The sequence below is a fragment of the Populus alba genome, chromosome 5, assembly GCF_005239225.2.
Source record: "Populus alba chromosome 5, ASM523922v2, whole genome shotgun sequence".
NCBI lineage: Eukaryota > Viridiplantae > Streptophyta > Magnoliopsida > Malpighiales > Salicaceae > Populus > Populus alba.
The window spans coordinates 21,127,821-21,149,619 of record NC_133288.1 but is presented as its reverse complement, the minus strand read 5'-3'; the positions used below and the strand labels follow the sequence as shown (position 1 = coordinate 21,149,619).

The following is a 21,799-nucleotide window of genomic DNA, read 5'->3' as shown; positions in this document are numbered from 1 at the left end:
AACCTTAATGTGACAATTTAGTACCCAGTTAACCCAAGCTTAAATCAATTTAGGTTGGAAAAAAATAAAAAATTTGATAAATCTAGTAAAAAATCAAGATTGATTTAATTAGGTCAAAACTCGACTCTTAACCTGTCGATTATTTTTTTTTATTAAAATAATATTATTATAATTTTTTTTAAAATAAAATCAAGATCCCACTCCCCATTCATAAGTTGAGCCTTGCTCCAAGTAGTTATTTTATACTGATTTTTTCTTTTCTTTTTTTACTAGATGCCAAAGAATATATTCTGATCAATTATATATTAATTAAAATTAAATCTTATACCATGATCGTTGTAGTAGAAGAGAACTTCACTAATTATGACCATCTAACAATTTCTGATATTGATGCGTAAGGCTGTGTCTTAGGATTTATAAAACGTCAATCCCTAACAAAAGAAAAGGGAGTTGAAACCCTAACTAAAGAAACAAGGATTGATATGTCACAAGAACATAAAAAGTTTTTAAAAAAATAACAACTGATTCTAATGGAAGAATCCTGCGATTTTCCTTCTCAGATACCCAAATATGGAAGATGATTTTTCTCCTTTATTGTGATTGCTGGAGCCACTTGAGATGTCTATGGTCAAGTCAAAACTAAAACCTTCTGTAGTATGCCCTAGGAGCTGGAGCAATTCCATGGCAATAGCTTTTCCTCTTGATGTCCCATTGACAGATATACTGGACAATGATTGGATGATGCTTCCTCCCTTGACCAGCTGACAACAATCAAGCTCCTCATAACATAGGGAGAGAACTTCCATTGTGGTTTCTTGTTCCAGCTCGCTACCAGTTTCAAGAAGCTGGGCCATGGAAGTGATACATGAATCGGTTTCAACGATTGCAATCCTACCCTCCTCGATCCGGCATAAGTTCTTCAGAACAGTACGGCAATACCGTGAAAGGTTGCGGTCGCTTAGAAAAGGAACCAGGCTTGGGATGAAATCCAAATAGACAATGTGATATGCTATGTCGCCGTCGTAGGACACATTACAAAGTATCTTCATAGCAAGCTCAAGGGATTCCGTATTCTGAGAATCAAGGATTTTCAGGATTGAAGGTAGAACTCCGGATGCTATAACTGCAGACTTGTAAAACTGATGGTGAGACAGCAATTCCAGGATTGCAAGAGCTTTTCCACTGATTTTAGAATCAAGAAGCGATGCCAACACATATATTGAATCTCCTTGTAAAGCAGGCATTTCAACTCTGCAGAAAACAGCCGAAAAGTTGAAAAACAAGTAAAACCTTTGCAAATAGTGAATATTATTGCGAACAACACACTGTCAAGATGAATAAAAAGTTCGTGATTCCTTAACAGCAATCCAAGAGCAGCAGCAGAAGACTTGGCGGTGGAAATAAATGCTTTAAAATGCTGAGTCACAAGGTTCAGTCGACCCCTTCAAAAATTATTCCAGAGTTGGATGATTTAAAAGAGAGTTAAGAAGATCGTCCCATTTGCGTGTAAAGAAGAATAAGGAAATTCAGAAAAATTACCAGGCATGTCAACCCAAGGAGAAATATTTACCTGTCTTCACTCAAAATTGCTAAAATCACATCTACTGAATCTTTCTGGGCTCTAACGTCACACAAGTCATGTGCAACCTTCAAGAATTTTATCAGCGATTTCATAGAGGTGTCAGAAAACATGCAATCACATGCTTGGTTATTCTTATTCAGTTCCTCTTTGACATCTTGCACTGTCTTGCATTGGGATTTCCAGGGAAGTGAAGCTAGCTTGGTAAGAGAGACCAAGCCAACACGACAACCATTTGTAGATGAGTGGCGTGTGCAACAAATTTCTTCTTCCATTCGAGGGAGCCTAGCACTCGAACGAATATCATCATCATCATCAATTAAATGCGAACCACAGTTTGTATCCGAAGATTGAAGTGAGACGTTGCTAACTTGAAGGCGCAAGATATCCATGGAGCTGCCAAAGCTAGCAACAGATTCAGGGGATGTGAATTCCAGTGAGGAGACTGGAGAAAAATTTGACCGCTGACATGGATCAGAAACAATGATTCCATGCTGGGAACACCATTTTGAAATGAGGCCCTTCATCGCAACGTTTGGAGTCAGTGACAGATTCTCCAGCCTAATATTAGTCATCGGGCACGTCTCGTGACCCTCACTAATCCATTTCTCGATCCAAACTCGTTCGTATGTTTTCCCAGATGCAATAATTACAGGATCATACATGAGTCTCGTAGAGATGGGGCATTGAAATTCAGTGGGAGGTTTTGGTGTGCCATCAGCTTGTGTTCGTGTCTCGTACCAATCCACACAAGCTTCTGGATTAGTGGACTGGGAATGTTCCTCTCTGTGCATAGAAAGGTTGTTCTTGGTTTGATCTTGCTGAATTAATTCTCCGTACTTCCTCAAAAGACTCAGGAGACACTTCAAAATCGTCTCCTTTGTCAGGCCAGTTTGACGAACTTTATCGAGCAGTCTCTTAATGGACCTTTTCTCTGCCAAAAGAGCCAACCGGGATGTAATTTTCAGACTCGAAGCTGCAAGTCGAAGAGCCTCAAGTTCTGAATTTTCAATAGAGTCTGATGCAGGTATGCCCCGCCTAATCAGCGCTAGCACAACCTTCCCAGCCTCTTCCTCAGAAGATTCTAGGTGAAACTTTGCACTCCTGAGGTCTTCAATAATTCCATATATCTGTAGACAACATTTTATTCTCGAATTAAAAGAAGAGATAAAAAGCAAAAAACGAGGAGCAAAAAATTTCCAACCACAAACCAGAAGAATGGCTAGCCAGCAGGGAACTAAAAATGATGATGGAAAACACTGAGCATAGTACGCAGAGACAATCAGATTATATAAACAAGCTGTGGGGTGCCCATTTCCACTTCATATCCCATCTAAATCATGCCCACTTACATTGTGGTATCGATCGAATAAAATCTTTTCCTCACATTCAAAGATCCATGCCCACAGAAAGAGACAGGTTGCTTAAATCTTGCAGATGAGATCATAGAGTGTTCTATGTGGATTGAAATATTTAATTCACATGAGTCTAGTAATTGTTTGATGAAGCTTTCATCGATTTGCTTGGCCTGGAAAGTAATATTAGGAACATTTATCAAGTCACCGAGTAAAACTCTGAAAACATCTTGGATGGATGATTGATTGGTTATTGATCCCCAATCACTTCAAATAAATTATTTGCATGCATCATTAAACAGTGGAAGGCTGCTGTATCTCAACCGAGCTTAACAGCAAGTTCTTTAAACATCCAATTTTGACTTTTTACTGGAAGAAATTTGTTCTACTTTTACATAGAAATGCAGGACAATTTGACAGCTTTCCATGAAGGCACAAAAACAAGAAGAATAATTCATAGAACAATGATTACTCCCTATTATAACTATGGAAATAGAACAATGAAGGATAATCCATAGCAGGAGGAAGAAGAAGTGACTGTCATAAACATGAAAAAGTCTAGCAGAAAAGGCTCAAGCTCTCATAGATGCTATCATCAAGAACTTGAACCAGTAGCGTCAAATAACAATTCACATATTTCAATCCTGCCGAAAACTTAACAAACGGTTTAGAAGAATAAGGAATTGCAAACCTTGGCAGCCAGCAGAGGTGGAACCGCATTTTGAATTTGGCCTAAACATAAATCCAAAGCTTTTTGTATCCTTTTGCATTTCAAGAGTATCCTCTCTGCCGTAATTGCCTGAAAGAATTGCGTTGGATTATTAGTACAACACCTGTCACCATCGGGGGAAAGGAAAAGAAAAACAATATGAAGACAATTAAGGTTAAACAAAGAACAGGCGCCGCAACGTAGTTGTATAATGGTCACTGGAAAAAACAAACGAAGAGTTTCCATTATACAAATGAAAGCAAGCACCAGGTAGAGTTTACTGGAATTGGCACAGTGCTGAATAAGTAGCTTTGCTGCTTCCATATTGACAACCAGAGAGCACAACGCCTGCACTCCTGAAGAACATCGAGGCCGAGCAGACTCGATTGCTGGATATATCTGTGAGATTCTGTCCACAAAGTTCTTAAGTTCTAAGCACATTGAGCGATGCACCTGCGTGTATTTAATATGGTCGCATGGTTACAACAACCAAAGAACAAAACACAATAGGAATAGAGTGGAAGAATCAACCAAATTAAAGCTTGCAGTTGTTATCCAGAGTTACCGAGGCAAGCTTTTGGGTTAAACATCTCATCTAAAATTACAAATTAAATATACTGGTACAAGAACTTGCAGCCAAAGATCCATGGTCACCTGTGCGAAGTCACTGGTGTGTGTGCGCGTGTGTCTTACAATTTACCTTGACAGAAAAGCAGCTAGGGAGTTCCACATCTTTAGCACGATCCTTCCCCATCCCACAGAAGTGTCCCCAATCTGCAATTTTGCAAACAAACAATTGAAGCCCATCTTTTTTGAATTAAATTCATTTAACTTGGGAGTTGGGAAACTATAAATTCTCAACAAAGAGAGCCCAACTCAATTCAAATCTTGCTTATATGCAGTTAAAGTGATCAACCATATAGGAAACCAAGGCTGGTTTTGCTTTTCATAGAACCTGAAACTAAACAGGTATCCTTGTTAAGAAAAAAGCATACAGCAAATCAAGCAAGAAACTTCAAATTATCAGTTTCTAATGATAAAAAAGTGTTAAACATGCAACTCAAGCAACAAAGAGCCAAGAATCTTACCATCTACCCTCTAGCTCAAATTAATGACAGAGAACCCCGCTTGTATAAACAATCCAACCAGCCGGTTACATGCACAGCGCTTCAGACGAAGACATGCACTATATACATGCATACCATCTGGGCGCCAAAGTTGCTTGAATTGAACTGTTGAAAACGGAGAGACTGAAGGATTTTTATTCTTATAAAACTATTTTTCGGTTTGAATGATCGATGACGCTTAAAGACCTCCTAGAGAAAGACAGGATGCATGTCTCTTCTTCTTGTTCTGAACCATCTCAACCCCGTAAACACAGAGAGACTGGTGTGGTGAGTTTCAAGCCCATGACGACTGTTTGATAATCCAGGTTCTATATTGTTAGAAAATTATGCCAGTCCAAGAACTTGAACTGTCATGAAAGAATAATCACATTTTTTAGAAAAAAGACACCACTTAACTAAAGAAGAAGAAGAGCAGTAATCTTCTAGCAAGTTGAAATTTCAAACGGAGTCAACGAAACAACTTCCACCACATGAAAGGCGGACGAAAAAACACCAGAGAGAGAGACAGAGAGAGATTAAAGTATTAAACGCTATTGACCAAGTGAAGGACTTGGTCGTTGAGTGGATTGATTTTACTTCACCTAAATCAATTTAAAATAATATAGATCTTTTTTTTAAAATTAAATTATTTAATTAAACGCTAATGACCAAGTGAAGGACTAGGTCGTTGAGTGGATTGATTTTACTTCGCCTAAATCAATTTAAAATAATATAGATTTTTTTTAAAATTAAATTATTTAAAAAAATTAAAAATAAAATTAAATTTTAACCAGACCAATCAAGTCATGGTTTAACTTAACAAATCAACTAAGCGGGCATTTGAAATTCCGTTTCAAATAGCATTTTTATATAACTTGAAATTTATTTTTTATTAAGAATTTTTTTTTATATTTTTAAATTATTTTAATATACTGATATAAAAAATAATTTTAAAAAACAATCAAAACAGCTCCTTAATTAATATAATTTTTATCCAAAAAATATTTTAAAAAGTAACTATTAAGATTAAGTTTACTCCCTTACAATCTAATTTCAAACTCAATTCTAAGTATGTGTTTGGTATCATGGTGTATATTGATTTTTAAAAGTATATTTTATTTAAAAATTTATTAAAATAATTTTTTTTTCAAGTTTATTTTAGTTTTAGCATAACACATTAAAATCATAATAAAATACTAAAAAAATCAATTTGATATTTTTTCAAAACAAATATACTCTAAAAAAAACAAAAGACAAGGAAAAAAAACCTACTGCTCTCCAAAATAGATTCTAAAACCTTACTTAACATATATAACTAGATTAACCTGCAATTAATGCCATAGCCGGATGTAATATTTTATTGATTGAAGACACCTAGACGAGCTAGATCCCCAACTCACCCCAGAAGCACCAGTTTCTCGAGTGAGTATAAATTAGGACATCTAGCTAGTTCATGAGGGGCAAATTGATCAAATTACACGAATCAAATTCACTTTAATAACAAAATAAACAGTTTTAATCCGCGTAAATTAAGCTCATCTAATCATCCTTTTTCTATTATGTGACGATTCGTGTATCAAATTCCATCTGTTCTAAAAAAAGACTTGTCTGTTTTAAATATAAAAAATAAATTTCATATCCAAATAAAAAAAAAAAAATCTTGTTAATTTGGTGGAATCTTGTGCTGTGTTGTATTCTTTCAATTAAATCTGTATCGTGAAAGTAAAATTTAATGGTGTATTTATGTGTTATATTACCACGTGGATCCCTCGTCCATTAGTATTTATCGATTTGTTTTTAGCAGTCATTTCATTGAAGATTCAAGGAAAAAACCTGTAGTTAAAATACTTAAAGTTTATAGTTTAATCCAAAATAAATCGACAAACAGAAGGCCAAAAAAAAATAGAGGTGAAAACATTAGAATAAAATATTTGCTTTGTCATACGATACAAGCACCCAAAAAACAAATTCATCAAAAAGTAACAAATGATACATATACCTAGAGCCGGTTTTAACTAAGAGTTACTTTGATAATGTTTTAAGACCCTACTTAATAGAAAGTTATAAAAATAAATAATATATATTTATTAATATTATGTTTTGTAAAATGAAAATTGTTTTTATTTAACAAAAGATTTCAAGTACAACCTCACTTGTTAGACATACATAAGAAAAATATTTTAAAACGCGTTATTTATACTTTTTTTTCAATGCCCTTATTCACCTTAAAAGCCTACACTAAATTAACAGAACCTATTTTGTGTGAGAAAACCATTGTAGATAAGCCTTGATTCACCGTAGATTAAAAAAAAAAAAAAAGAGCATTCAAGACCATCTTTCAAGGGCAAAAAAGTGTTTTCACTAGGCTCATATGTCACTTTATATTTGTTCATGGGTATCTGGTATCTCAATTTTTTTCATAATTTTTTGCACAGTATAATAATTTCGTTACCTTTAAAAGCAAAAAGAAATTAACTTTGCTCCAGGGGCTATATCGAGATTTCATTTAACCATGATATTTTAATTACTCTAATACCTTTGGAATTAAAAAAAAAACTAGCCTGGCTTTAGGGGCATATTCAGGATTTCACATTGTTTTTTTTTTAATAATCATGTGGTCCAGAGGTAATTTGGTAATTTAAATAATAAAAAAATTTAAAAAAATTGATGGCATGTTCATAGAACGTGCCAGTAAGTGAGTCACCCTGCTGTCTTTAGACAGCGCGTGTGATAGCTCACAATTAACAAAGGTTAAAAACCAACAATCTTTGTGTTTTTTAATTGTCAACAATGGTGTCTTCCTTCCCATGAGACGCGTGCTGCTTAGTTCCAACAGGATTGATAGCAATTGGCTTTTTTTCGCTAAAATTTTCTCTTTTAGGCTTGCCCTTGCAACATTTCACAAAATCCCTTCAGTTTTTTTCCTGTAAGGTTTGTTCCATCCTATTTTAATTGTTATTTTTTTTATTTGAATTAATTTAATGAATTGAATTTTTTTTTTAATTTTATCTTTTATCAAATTTTTTTATTTTGAATTTGACCTTGATTCTTTTGATTGTATTTTATTTTATTTTGGATGCTTTTTTAAATTGATTTTTTTTATATAATTTCATCCCCATTCATTATATTTACATATTATATTTTATCCTTTTTTTTTATTGCTACTTTTTAACCTTGGGATGTTTTTAAAATTGAGTTTTTTCTCGCTTTCATTATTCCATCTTAAATTGAGATCCTTGATTGACTCTGAGTCTAGAATTTAACGAGTTACGAATTTGAAAGATTAACTCGAGTTTAGAAGAATCATTCAATTTTATTTGTTGTTTTTTTTTTAAAAAAAAAAAACTTATATTTTTCAATTTTATCATTTGATATTTTATTTAATTAGATATTAGACCCCATAACTTATTTTTCTTTGTATAGGATTTTTTATTGCTTTTAAAAATGATTTAAGTTATCTTGAGTCTTTTAATATTTTTTTCTTTATTAGATTTTGTTTTTTTAAAAGAAATTTTTTTTTATTAAATTAAATGAATTGCTCAATATGTACTTTTAAAAATATATCTTCCAATATCTCACTATCTCTATTTATTTTAATATTTCTTAAAGGTTAGAAAAAAACAATATTTAACTCGCAATATAGTTTAAGATAAAAAATCATTTGTTTTTTTTTATTATTTTCTTAAACTCATGTTTTTTTTTTAATCTTTTGGCATTTGATTTATTTAAAGATTGGGCTCTATTTTTATTTCTCTATATGATTTTCACTAATTTTGAAAATAACATAGGTTGTAAAACCTCTAGGCGAAAAATTATAAATTGACTAGTTTCATGTAAAACAAAAAGAAAAAAATTCATAACTCTCGATCGGGTTATCATAAAATTCTAAAAATTTGCGTGGAGCCTTATAATATGATGCCTTAGCTTGGGTTAAAATTTCATAATTTTTAGAGAAATTCAGAAAAGTTGACGAAAAATCATAATTTGACTAGTCTTACGTTATTGGACGTAATTTTAAATCCAGCCATCAGATTGAGTTGAAATTTTATGAGGAACCTTAAAATATATTGAATAAAATCTGGTTAAAATGTTAGGATGAACGGAGCTCGGTAGTGCTAGCAAAGAATAAGGACCGTCAAATGGAAGCAAAAAGGCTCATTAAGGATAAAATGGTAATTTGCCATTAAAACTAATACAAGGCAGCCTTTTTTTATTATGAACTGCCGACTGGTCAGTAACAAAAGTGGAAAGAGAAAAAAAACAATAAGAGAAGGACGTGAGAAATCAAGAGAAAAACAAGAAAAAGTGAGAGAGAGCTTTGAAACTTGTAAGATTGAAAGACTTAGAACATTAAATTAAGAAAGAATCAAGTGAAGAAAGACATAAGAAAGGTGAGGAGGGCTGGCCACACTAGGAGGAGAAGAAAAGTTGGGAGAACTTAGCTTGGTAAGCATGAAAAATTTAGATTATTACTTGAATGAAGTGTTTTTGGGTTTATTTGAGTAAGTTATCAAACAATGACAATTAAATTTGACTTAATTTCTTATATTCTTGATTTTTGTTAAATTAGGGTTCTTATGAGAATTTGAGGGGTTTTGAGAAAAGTAGTAAACATGATGGAATTGAAGTAGAATAGTATAGAAATAGTGAATGTAAGTAGCAATTAAGAAAGAAATTGAATAATTTTGAAGAAAAGAACTTGTAATTAAGGATGAGGAAATATAAGGATGAAGTTTTGATTGTTTTATGTTTGAGAAATGATGTTCTTTATCTTATGTGAAGTATTCAAAATATGAACAAGTGAAGAAACATCATGAGAATGTGAACAGAAGGAATAAATAAATGGTGGAATAGTTCATGGGAGAATTCTTTAAGTGAAGTAAAAGAAGAAAATTGATTAAAACTATATGTTGAAAATGAAGTGATAAATGAATGAAAATTTTGGTGTAAACCCCAATTAAATAAATAAATAAAAATATTACGTGCTTCAAATTTAGGCACGTAGGAGAAATAATAATGTAGTGCAATTTGATTTGTTCAGGAGTTGTTTCGGGAGTACGGCATCAGGCAGGAGGAGCTGGACCATCACGAGCAGACGGTAGGTGATTCATCTCTTTTTTTAAAATTCAAAGTTTCATTATTAGTTATGAGTTGTTTATGACATGTTGATATGGAAGAAGTAGAAGAAGAAACTGTTGGTATTATAATGGGGATGTCGGGTGGTTCGTATAGAATTACCAGTTAGTATGGGATTACCGGTTGGTATAGAATTACCGGTTGGTTAGCATGAATTACCCGTTGGTATAGAATTACCGGTTGGTTAGCATGAATTACCGGTTCAAATGGAGTTACCGGTTAGATTGGCTATTATAAAGAATAGCCGGATGTTGGGTAATTCATATAGAATTACCGGATATTCGGTAATTCGTATGGAATTACCGATTATATATTGGCTATTGATAGAGAATAGCCGGATGTTGGGTAGTTCGTATGGAATTACCGGATGTTGGGTAATTCGTATAGAATTACCGGTTATATACTGGCTATTGATAAAGAATAGCCGGATGTTGGATAATTCGTATGGAATTACCGGATGTTGGGTAATTCGTATGGAATTACTGGTTATATATTAGCCATTGATAGAGAATAGCCGGATGTTGGGTAATTCATTTGGAATTACCGGTTATATTGGTCATTGATAGAGAATAGCCGGATGTTGGGTAATTCGTATGGAATTACCGGTTTGATTATTGGCCATTTAAGAGGGTTGGTCGGGTTTGAGGTAAAATTTGTGAATTACCAAATTAAAAAATAAAATAAAATAATATATATATATATATATATATATATATATATATATATATATATATATATATATATATATATATATATATATTAAACAATGAGTGTTGGTTACAAAGGTCTTATAAGTATAAGATTAATAAATCATAAATGGGTTATTAATGTTGATATATTTTGAAGACTTGTGCACACAATAGCTTTATCATTTTTAATGTGTTATCTTCCTTATTTCTTATTAATGTTATGTATACAGGTTGTTCACGAAGTGATGTGGAGCGTTAGATATAGGCTTTGTGTTTTAATCTGTTTATTTTGTGGGATGTAATATATTTGCTTTATATGTAATTTGTATTATACGTAGATTGTAATATATGTGTCATGGAGATGTTTGCCTTTGGTACTTATACATTTAAAAAGTATGAGTAAGGAATCAATATTAGTAAAGTACTCGAAAAGAATATTTATTAATTATAATCATGCATGTTTAAAAGATGGATGCATGTTAATGTAATAATTAGTTCAATATGAATCTTTTGAATTTATAATTGTTTGTAATTAATGTTTTATATATTGATGATGTAAGGTTGAGAAAATACAATGAAGTATAGCTATGTGGAATATTGTATGATGAGATGAGATGAGATATGATCCAAGATAGTTGGATCAAAATGAAAGTTTTGAGTATTATGATTGAATGAAGTATAGTCGATAACTTGGTAACATCAGAAAACAAAGGAAACTCTGCTGAAATTTTCAAAAAAAAAAAAAAAAAATCCCACAAGACATATTATTCATACTTGATATTAGTAAAGAAATGGTTGAGATTTCATGACATCATAATTTGAGGGTGTTACATAGGTTATTTTAGATCTTTTTATTCATTGATCATTGTTATTTTTTTTAATCATATTATTAAATTAACCCTACTTAATGCATCTAGTCAGATCAATTACCCAAAGTCTTGAATTTTTCTTTCTTCTTTAAAAACACTAGTCTGAATCACGTCATAGCGTGAGATACTTTTCTAGGTTTGCTCGAATAATTTTTTAAATTTATTTTTTTATTAAATGTTTTTTCTTTCAATTTAGGCCTTTAATATTCGGTTAATTGGAATTGAAGTTTCTAATTTGTTTTGATTTTGATTCCATAGTGTTATTACGAGCTCATGTCCTAAAACATGAAGTTTTTAGATTAAACATAATTGATTTTAATCGATTGAATGTATCGTTATTTTAATAATTTGTATATATATAAAAAAAAGGTGATATCCAGTCGCACTACCAATATTTGAAAATTATTCATGAACTCTTGATTCTCTAATATTTTTATATATATTTTATAAGACTATAAAAAAAATATATATATCTAGCTTGGAACATAGAGCGGGTAAAACAACCGAAAAAAGAAAAGAAACCCAGTATATACAAAACGCCAGAGACCTCGGATGATCAGGTGTCCAAAACAAGACATCGAAGAATAAGTGCCCGTCAACTTTGAAGTGGACTTGATCAAGAAAAGGACCCGTCAATCGAACGTATTCAATTAACCTCAGCATTTGCTCTCGTTCACACCATCTCTCCCTATCCCTCACGCTAAGCGGTCGATGTCCTGCTTTCAATTACTAATTTCGAAAAAGAAAAGCAAGCATTATCAAATACTCTAAAACGTGTGGAGAAAAATATTGTAGTTTATATATATATATATATAACTACATATATATATATATATATTTTTTTTTCTTCTTTTTGTTTTTTTATTTATCTTTCCCCATATTTTTTGGTTCGTTTTCCTTTTTTATTTTTTTTTGAGTTTTACATGTTATTTTTTTTTCAAGATTGTCTTCTTCTTTCTTTTGTTTTTTTTTTATTTTTTTTTTGTTTTTGTATTTTTTTAAAATTATTTTGTATATATTTTTTTAATATTAAACCGGTTGAAAATTTAGTTCTGTAGTTTTTTTTTTTAAAAAAAAACATTATAAATTACTACAATGTTTCCCCGGTTTTTTTTCTATGAATTTATTTCTTTTTTTTTTTAAATAGTCTTTATTGATTTTATTTTTTTTCATATTGAGCTGGTTGAGAATTTAGTTTCGTAGTTTTTTTTCTTTAAAACGCCGTGAATTGCTACATTGTTCCTTCACATTATTTTTTTTGTTATGATTTTTTTCAAATTTAATCTTTATCGATTTTATTATTTTTAATATTGAGCTGGTTAAGAATTACAACTGTAGATTTTCTTATAAAACGATATAAATTGCTACAATGTTTCCCTGCATGGTTTTTTCCTTTTGTTTTTTTTTTTTTATGATTTTTTACAAAATTTTCTTTATTTATTTTATTTTTTAAATATTAAGCTGGTTAAAAATTTAATTTTATAATTTTTCTTTGAAAATATTATAGATTGCAATATTTTTTCATATATATATTTTTAATTTTTTCTATAAACCTATAATAATATATAAATATCCCACAAGGTCCGCAGCATCAAGCAGTTATGGCATCTAGAGTGGTTCCAATCCTGTGACATCTACATAATATGGACCACACTTTATTGATCATTTCTCCTTGTGCTGATGTGGACCATAGTGTACATCTACATAATCACCCTGAAAATGTCTATAGGATGTTTGAGAATGCTTTTTAAAAGTGTTTTAAAAAAAAATTAAATGTTTTTTTTTTTGCTTTGAATTAATATGTTTTGATGTTTTCAAATCATTTTGATGTGCTGATCTCAAAAATAATTTTTAAAAAATAAAAAAATATTATTAACATATTTTTCTAAATAAAAAACACTTTAAAAAAGTAATAGCAACCACACTCCCAAACACGCTTAAATCAACATAAATCATCACCAGCTTTCGGTCCAGTGCTCGATTCTCTGCTGGGCTGTGAAGTACTGGTGGGCTTCTTGAAGTCTCGAAACTTGGTTTCGACTTTAATGTTTTTGTGTTAAGACAATATGGCCCAATCTCCAAAAATAGGTCCATTCCAAGCACACGAAGAGGCTGGAAACAAAGCCGAATACATGGATGCTGATCGGAAGAAATTTTCATTGTAATTTGGAATTACAGTGTAAACCATGTTTTATAAAAAAATTATTTATTTTTTATTAAAAATTAATTTTTTTTTATATTTTTGATGTCGTTTTTAATACATTGATCTTAAAAATAATTTTTAAAAAATAAATAAATTATTATTTTAATGCATTTTAACATGAAAAATATTTTGAAAAACAATCATAATCATATTTCCAAACAGGTCTTCAAAATATTGGTAGAGCATCTAAAGACTTTGTTCCTTGCAATGGTTTCTTGATTTCTATAAAAAATTACGGGTTGGATTCTTAGATTTAGTTTAAAATTGAACATATTTACAATCCAATTAAGTGAGTCTCTAGTCTTTGTTATGGTAACTATATTAATTTTCATGCAGCTAAGCTTTTTCTCCTTTCTAAGATTAGTGATTGATTACTTATATATACTGTCTTGTTAAAAAAATTATAAATATAAAATAGATAAAATTGGAAAAGAAATCTCAGTGCAAAAATCTTTAAACTTTCCATTATATATAAAAAGAAAATCTCCAAAAATACAAAAATAGGTTAACTTAACATGAGGATGATGAGAAGTAAAATATCATTACCAATTAGAGTTTAATTTCTGAATAACAAAAAAAATATCAGGAAAATCTTAAAGTATTTAAGGAGTAACTACCACTATTTATTTACTTGATATGACCACTTCAAACTTCAAATAGATATATAGATATAGACAGAGAAAACTACATTCCATCCAACCAAAAATAATAAAAATATTTTTATCTAAAATAAAATAAAATAAATTATTTTATTTCAAATCCTTTATGCTATGTGAAATAGCTAACATTGAAATTTCATTTCAAGAAGTTTTAGTGTTAAAAATGTAATTACCAATACTTACCTCACAAAAAAAAAAGATACAATTAATGATGATTAATTTTGCTAATTAAGAAAATGATATTTAATAGACAAATTAACCATAACCAACTTTTTATCTTTTAATATTATAATTATTAAAAATGTCCTAGCATGCTATCACAATGATTCATTAACCAGGAATATGACTCGAGTCGATATTTTAATTTAATTAGATATTAGCTCGATCAAATTTGAAAAATTTGATAGATCAATTTATGACTTGGTTAATCAAACCGTTTTGATTTATATATAATTTTTATAAAAAAAATCTACTACATGCATGTGTCCTTCACTTTCATGTGTTTGTTAGGAGAAACAGGACATTATGCTAATTTGATTTGTGCTCCCTCTTTGAAATTAAGTGCAACATATATATTATCTTGGAATAAAATAAGAGTTAGGTCGTCTGCTAAATGCTTTTGATCTAAATTTGTATCCAACATGCTAAAAAGAGAGTATATCATCCTCGAGCGCAGGATGGATCCCCTTGATTGTTACATGAACCTCGAGTAAGACATCTTTTTCACCACTCTCTCGAAGTAGATTTTACGATCAAAAGGATCTTCTCTCGGAAATATTTTTCCCTTCGATGTCCATCTTTCAACCTCAACTGCCGCCCTCCTGCTATTGCTATCAGATTTGTGGACCATAAATTAGAGGGCTGACATCTTCCAAGTCTTCGAAACCTAAAGCGTGATTGACCACGGACCCAGATTAACCAGGGCAAGAAAAGACCTTGAATGCTTCCATTCACAGGAAAGGGCCACGAAAACAAACGGAAATGGACTCCACAGCGAAAAATATCTTACCTTGATTTTAAATTTTAAAAATATTTTTTTAAAAAAATAAATATTTTTTTAATATTTTCAAATCATTCTGATATAATGATATTAAACAATTTTAAAAAATATATTATTTTAATATATTTTTATATAAAAAATACTTTAAAAATCAACCACTGTAGCTTCTCTATAAAAATATCTCTCTCCATTCACAGAACTTTCAAGAGCATGATAAGGAATCCAATAAATATCCATGATATCGTGGTGTTTTCCATGGAAGATTCCTTGCGCATTCGGCTGGCTCTATTTATTCGGGCCCTTTCTTCACAGCATGTGAGCGGTGGTCAGAGAACGAAAAAGTCTTTCCATGTATGTCTACCTGTTTGGGATTGCATTTAAAAAATATTTTTTAAAAAAGTTTTTTAATTTTTTTTACTTGAAATTAATATATTTTTTAATGTTTTCAAATTATTTTGATGTACTGATTTCAAAAATAATTTTTAAAAAATAAAATAATATTATTGGCATACTTTTCTAAATGAAAAACACTTTAAAAAACAATCACAACCACATTTCCAAACCACAACCAAACCACACCATAAAAATATCACAAAATTCAGAGCACTTGCATTATGCTTTTTTTTTTTTTTTAAGTATTTTCTACATGTCAGGGATACAACGAGAAAAGGCTTATAGAAGCATTTGCTGAAAGAAGGCTACAGCTGAGGATTCTTAATACCTTGTTATCGGATCTCAGATGAATTTACTAGACCGAACCGGGTTTACTAACACTGAAAAAGCAAAAGAGTTCCACGTGTGGAGCAAACCATTGCCTCGAGCAAGGAAGTCGCTTTCCAGAGAAAAAGCCCAATCGGTCCACTGCATTGAAAATTTGACGTTAACAAATCATCACAATACCAAGTAAAAGCATAAAGAACAGGCCATATGGGTTTTGTGTCGTTATTAGATCCATAGAAATCAGATTGGCCTTGACTTCAAAACTTAGAACAACGCCACCCTAACCTTATGGTTGTTAGCCTCACACCAGAGTATATATTATCACGGGACCACCGCTAAAGACCACCACCAACTGTACAAGGCCACCCTAACCTTATGGCTGTTAACCTCACACCAGAGTATTATCACGGGACCACCGCTGAAGACCACCACCTTGTGTCAAATACTTTTGCCTTGCCGTACAAAGTGTGCTGGCTGCATTCACACCAGTATACACAGGTTTACCGCTGCCTGAAAACTTACTAGTCACTGGTTTTGTAGACAGAACTTTACAAAGCTATGGATTTTAGCCATTAATTGTTGTTCGTTTAATCAATATGCAGCCTATTTATTTTGGTATTTTAATAGTGTTTTTGAAAAATATTAAAAGAATAATTCGAGTTAACACAGTCAAATCGTAAAACTCGTAACGAGGCTGCTGATTCATCCTCGCACCCAAGAAAATACCGTAGGCAAGAAGCGTTTGGAATGGTGCCCAGAAGGCTGAAGCAGAAGGTGATAACATCCTTTTTCCAAGTTCCACGTACCCAATTCCAAGATAAAATCCCCAATAATAATTTAACTAAAAGCAAAATCTAATCTCCAAAGAAAAAACCTTTTTCTTGATGGCAACTGAACAGCCCTGCGCCGCCGCCTTGTCTCGTGAGGTGAAATTCCTGTCTCAGGCTTGATTGATTTTAAGATAATAATTGTTTTTTAAAATATTTATTAAAAAAAATTATACATGCTATTAAAATATCATGTAAGATCACACGGACAAGGCACTTAACTATTCAGCAAAGACTTCTGTTGACAATATTAATCGTGTTTTCAATCATTTCCTATCCGTTTTTCAACATTAAAATAGATATCAGTTTATGTATCAATTAAGATAAATCTTTGAAATAAATGATTCTGAATAAAATATAATAAATTTCAATTCCAAAAAAGAAAAAGAAGAGAATTGACCAGACCATGCTGGTGGCCATCAAACTTATCGCAGGGACCAATCATAGTACAAGGATCGACTACACCACCTCAGGGTACATATTCTTCAGTGTACATTAAATTGGTTCGTGCAATAATTTTTCCAAAAGACATCGCACAGCCAGTGCTCATGTACGACTTGGAAATGAATAATACTCTATTCGCCCTCTCTTTTTATCTTTGTGGTATCGCCAATATTGTAAGAAATATTTGCAAGATCGGATTCACAGGGAAAACAGAGAAGCCACTAATTAAACATATACTAGAAAAGGGTATAATTGTGGCAAGTTGCTCAATATACGAGGCAAGAAAATCCCAGCCACAAGAGAGGCGGGCAGAATATCTTGTTACTGTGTTTTTGGAGGTCTAAAAAGGGGGAATGGAGGCTCATGTTGTAAGCGAATCTATATTATGTTAATGCGTAGACTCAAAATTGGGATCTAATCCCCACCAGCTGGTGAAAATTCTCGAGGAAACCCTCTTGCTGATGATGATATTATCAAAGACAAAGAAAAGACTTGATAAAAAGCCAGTCCTTTCGACACCGATTCCCTTTTCGTTTCAATTCCTTCTTACCTTTGCTTACGGCAGAGAATCATACATTGTTATACCCTCGAGGGTGGGAAAAAAAAAAATCTCCCACTTGCACAGCCCTACCATTTTCTCCTGCTTATAAAGAGCAGGCATGTCGATCTCTTGTCCATACCATCGACCCTTGACTGAGGGAGTGATCGATCTTTTTGATCTCTTGAAGTTAGTTTCTTTCCTCCTAGCTAGGCTTGTAGCTTGTTCTTTAGCTTCAGGAGTGCTCAACCCACATTCCTTTCTCACCACCGTCCGTCTAACCTACCCGTCCCTCCACTACCCGATTATCAACAAGGGAAATGGCTTACTTCACGTCTTCACATGGTTCTGGCTCCTCTTGGACGCCCAAACAAAACAAGCTGTTTGAGAAGGCACTGGCTGTCTTTGACAAAGACACCCCAGACCGCTGGCAGAATGTGGCCAAGGCTGTGGGTAGCAAGTCAGCAGAAGAAGTTAAGGTGCACTACGATCGTCTTGTGGAGGATGTTACATATATAGAATCCGGCCAAGCTCCACTACCGAACTACAAGCCCGCTGGGAGCAATAGTATATAGAGGGCCTGTTGAAGAGCTAGCAGAGGTACGCGTAAAAACCAACTTCAATGTTCTTGCATGCAATATTGTTTGCTACGCATCTTACACATGTTCAAGACATAAGCATTCGCATTCCCATCTATTATCCTCGGAAATCGAAAGGGCATCTCCAGGCACACACTAAGCTCCTTAAAAACGTACGTAGTTAATCCAAACACCTGTCAATCGAGTCTACTTCAGTGCTACCGGATTGAGCTCCCATCAATTTACGATTTTATTCTATTTAAACTTTAAAGCATGTGCTTGTGTTATCTGTGCTGTCACCTGCTTCCTTCCTCTCTACTCATGTGCACGTATATTGCCAACTGCCCACTGTATATATATTGCCAAAAGCCACACGGCGCCTACTTCTACTTTCAAACCAGTCCAGCAAACTTCCTTAGATTGTGTATGACGTAACATAAAACGTCACAAGCTTCTTGTTCCAGCATTAACTACGGATTTTTAGGGTTCGTATGTCGACGACCAAGTATTCATGTATATCATCTTTTCATAATTCACTTGCCTTTCCTTTCCTTTCCTAGTAGCTATAGGACTTAGGGTAAACCTAACACCGACCCTTGTTCCCTCTCGAAAGACTATCCATCATAAATTCAACTTCCCAGGAAAAAACAAAAAAGAAGCCCACATGAAATCTAATCCTGCTTGTATTAGATCACATGCACATGGACATATGCTTTGGAACGGAGCAAAAATTATTATAAATTAGCCAGCGCTTCTAATGCTGATCACAAGAAAACACAATTTTTTAATTTAGTCAATTTTCACATTCCTGATCTGTAACCCAATCCAGTAATCCCCAGACCTGCTCACGACACGGGTTCTTGGATCTAGCCAGGACTTTAGGCGGCATTAATTATAAGATGAAACAAAAATTTCACGCATCCAATGTGCCCAAAGTAAGCTAATCTATTCTAAAAAAATAAATAAAACAAGTCCCTTGATCGAGTTCCTATACAATTCCAATTTCAAGGATAATGTGGGTGTTGACAACCCACTAAAGTTAATTAATTAAAACTAAACACTCCAACCAGGGAATTAAATATAATTATGCATCACTAATTAATGCTGTTTTTTTTTTTTTGACAGGCTATGAGGAATTTAAAGCTGCAATGAAGCGCCGAAGGGTCCAGATCTGTAAAAACTATATGCATGCAAGACCAAGTATTAAAAAAGAAGTGAATCTACTTGCTTGTTCTGGTTCTGTCCAGAGTTAGTTACTGTAGTAATAATGAAAGCAACGTGAACAAGTCCTGTGTTACTCACACTTCTTAAGCTTGTACGTACGATGTATCGTGTACTTTAATGATGTTGTCTACTGTTATATAACGTACTGTGTTCTATAATTTACTCTCCTTTTTAATCCTTTCCAACTCAAATCAATCACCTTAAAAATCTGGTTCGGGTGCTAATAAACTGGTTTCCTCTCCATAATATTACTACCTTTGTTTTGTCAAAAGACCATGAAAATAATTTTTCCCCGTAAATACACCAGCCCTGCCGAACAGAGAGAACGCATGAAATATTGAACATTATAAAGAAAAAAATTGAGCAATCCAAAAAATTGAACATTATGCGAATATCAATGTTAATAAAAAAAAATCAATTAAATATTTAAATAAATGAAATATATGTTAAGAAAGATTTTCATATCACATCAACTAAATACAGGTTTTAGGTTTCTTGATTATTAATCCTGGTGAAGAAAGTTTCTTCAACAGGAATTCATTGGTCTGGCGTTTAATCTCAGGAATACGGGTTTAATTTCGAGAAATCATCAACCAAGAGCAGCAGCAGGACAGGGGCAGGCACCGGCTCCCATTGCAGCAGGCCCTCGTGCCATGAGACTCGGATAAACACCAAACCAGACGACCTGTTCATATTACATATTAATTTATTGTATTTCATTTTGGAAAGGGAAGATCAAGATATTATCGGTTCCCTTTTGCAGATTGTACATTTTTAATTAGTAGAGGAAGGTTTCTTCGGAAATCTCCAAGTGTATACGGTAGATGCAATGCCATCGAGATGTAGATTGCTTGTATGAATAAAAATTACTCTTTTGTAGAGAAATCTTCGCAAGTTTCTTTAATAACATAGCATGCCATCATTATTTAATGTTTACCTCTGAATTTTCTTAATGAAAAATTATTAAAAACTAATAAAAAAATATTATTTTGGATTGTGAAATTAGTTCAGATATATTTTAAATTGATCTAAATATTTATATTAATAATAAAAAAAAAAATTATTTCAAGAATACTTCATAATTCATCTAACTTTGTAATTGGAACAAAACTCAAACATACGAACAATCTTCAAAGCTTAAAATGTTTTTAAACACCGAAATAAAACCATCCTTAAAAAACTCATAGATATGAAACGAAGAGAAAAATAAAAGTTAGTTTTTCATAACTTAATAATGTTATTATTTATTTAGCCATTAAATTAAATAAAAAAATGATTTTATTGTTTGAATCTTTTTTTTTGTATCCTTGAAGCAAGCTAGAAATACAATTAGCAATCAGGGTAAACACACTCGTAGGTTGAATATCTGTTTAGAATGTGGGTGTGGTTTGCAATTTGAGAGCTTTTTTTTTTTTTTTAAGTGTAGTAGATATTATTTTTAAAGTGTTTTTTATTTATAAATATATTAAAATAATATTTTTATTTATTTTTAAAATTTTATTTTTAATATTAGAATATTAACCCAAAAATATAAAAAAATAAATTAATTTGAAATTAAAAAATTTTCAAAAACACACTGCAATGCCAAACAGAATTTCAACCATTTTTAAATTAAAAATATCAAAACAATATAAAAATATTAAGAATAAAAAAAATAAAAGATTTTAAAAAATACTTTTTAAATACACGAAAACAAATTAATATGGAAGGGTGCTACAGCAGCCGTGTTTCTAAACGGGATCCTCATTGTAAAAGGACACTATCGATCAAATTAGTAGTGGATTGAGGCAATTAATCAAACTGTTAGAGTAGAGGGACCACGGATGTAATTAAATAAAACAAAATTAGTTTCTTCGTGGTTAAATTCAACGTTAGGATCGCAGCATTAAAAGCATTCGAGCAAAACCTGCTGGATCGGACACCCATCCCAAACAAAACAAACCCATCACGCATCCCTCATGCAACTCACCAGACACTCCCACGGCCCCCATACAGCTCTCCTCCACCGTCCGATAACGTCAGAACCTTCTCATCGGCCCAGATTCTCACCCCACGCACGCATCACAAACACATCATTAACCGCAACACAGGCAATCGAATCCGCGCAGTTGACATGTCCGATTCGAATCGTTAACAAGCTGAGTAGACGTCGACGAAAACGCT

General features: G+C 32.4%; 1 protein-coding gene and 1 long non-coding RNA gene across 8 annotated transcripts; one reads left to right on the top strand and one right to left on the bottom strand.

The window, feature by feature from the left end:
* Window positions 1-361: 361 nt before the first annotated feature.
* LOC118062139 (U-box domain-containing protein 5) lies at window positions 362-5,316 on the bottom strand. 7 transcript variants are annotated; one of them, XM_073409478.1, is made up of 8 exons: window positions 4,732-5,315; window positions 4,560-4,604; window positions 4,344-4,417; window positions 3,911-4,096; window positions 3,626-3,733; window positions 1,571-2,709; window positions 1,362-1,442; window positions 362-1,251 (listed from the first exon to the last, which is right to left on the bottom strand). In XM_073409478.1, exons 2-8 carry the CDS (start codon window positions 4,591-4,593, stop codon window positions 528-530), a joined length of 2,346 nt encoding a protein of 781 aa, XP_073265579.1. In that variant the 5' UTR covers window positions 4,594-4,604; window positions 4,732-5,315; the 3' UTR covers window positions 362-527. The 7 variants fall into 7 exon arrangements, with proteins under 7 accessions (XP_073265579.1, XP_073265574.1, XP_073265576.1 ...); XM_073409473.1 differs by having other exon boundaries at window positions 3,626-4,096; window positions 4,732-5,316; XM_073409475.1 differs by having other exon boundaries at window positions 3,626-4,096; window positions 4,520-4,604.
* Window positions 5,317-18,102: 12,786 nt separating this feature from the next.
* LOC140955650 (uncharacterized) lies at window positions 18,103-19,813 on the top strand. Its single transcript, XR_012170004.1, has 2 exons — window positions 18,103-18,434; window positions 19,538-19,813. It is a non-coding gene; the product is annotated as an uncharacterized lncRNA (long non-coding RNA).
* The last annotated feature ends 1,986 nt before the right edge of the window (window positions 19,814-21,799 follow it).

What these genes read in the sequence shown, in the direction of transcription:
- LOC118062139 (XM_073409473.1), bottom strand. Translation starts at nt 4,593, where the DNA reads ATGAAAAGCAAAACCAGCCTTGGTTTCCTATATG. An exon ending in CACCTCTGCTGGCTGCCAAG is followed by an intron (nt 2,710 to 3,625) that starts GTTTGCAATTCC and finishes TGTTGTCTACAG; the next exon opens with ATATATGGAATTATTGAAGA. An exon ending in GCAATTTTGAGTGAAGACAG is followed by an intron (nt 1,443 to 1,570) that starts GTAAATATTTCT and finishes TAATTTTTGAAG; the next exon opens with GGGTCGACTGAACCTTGTGA.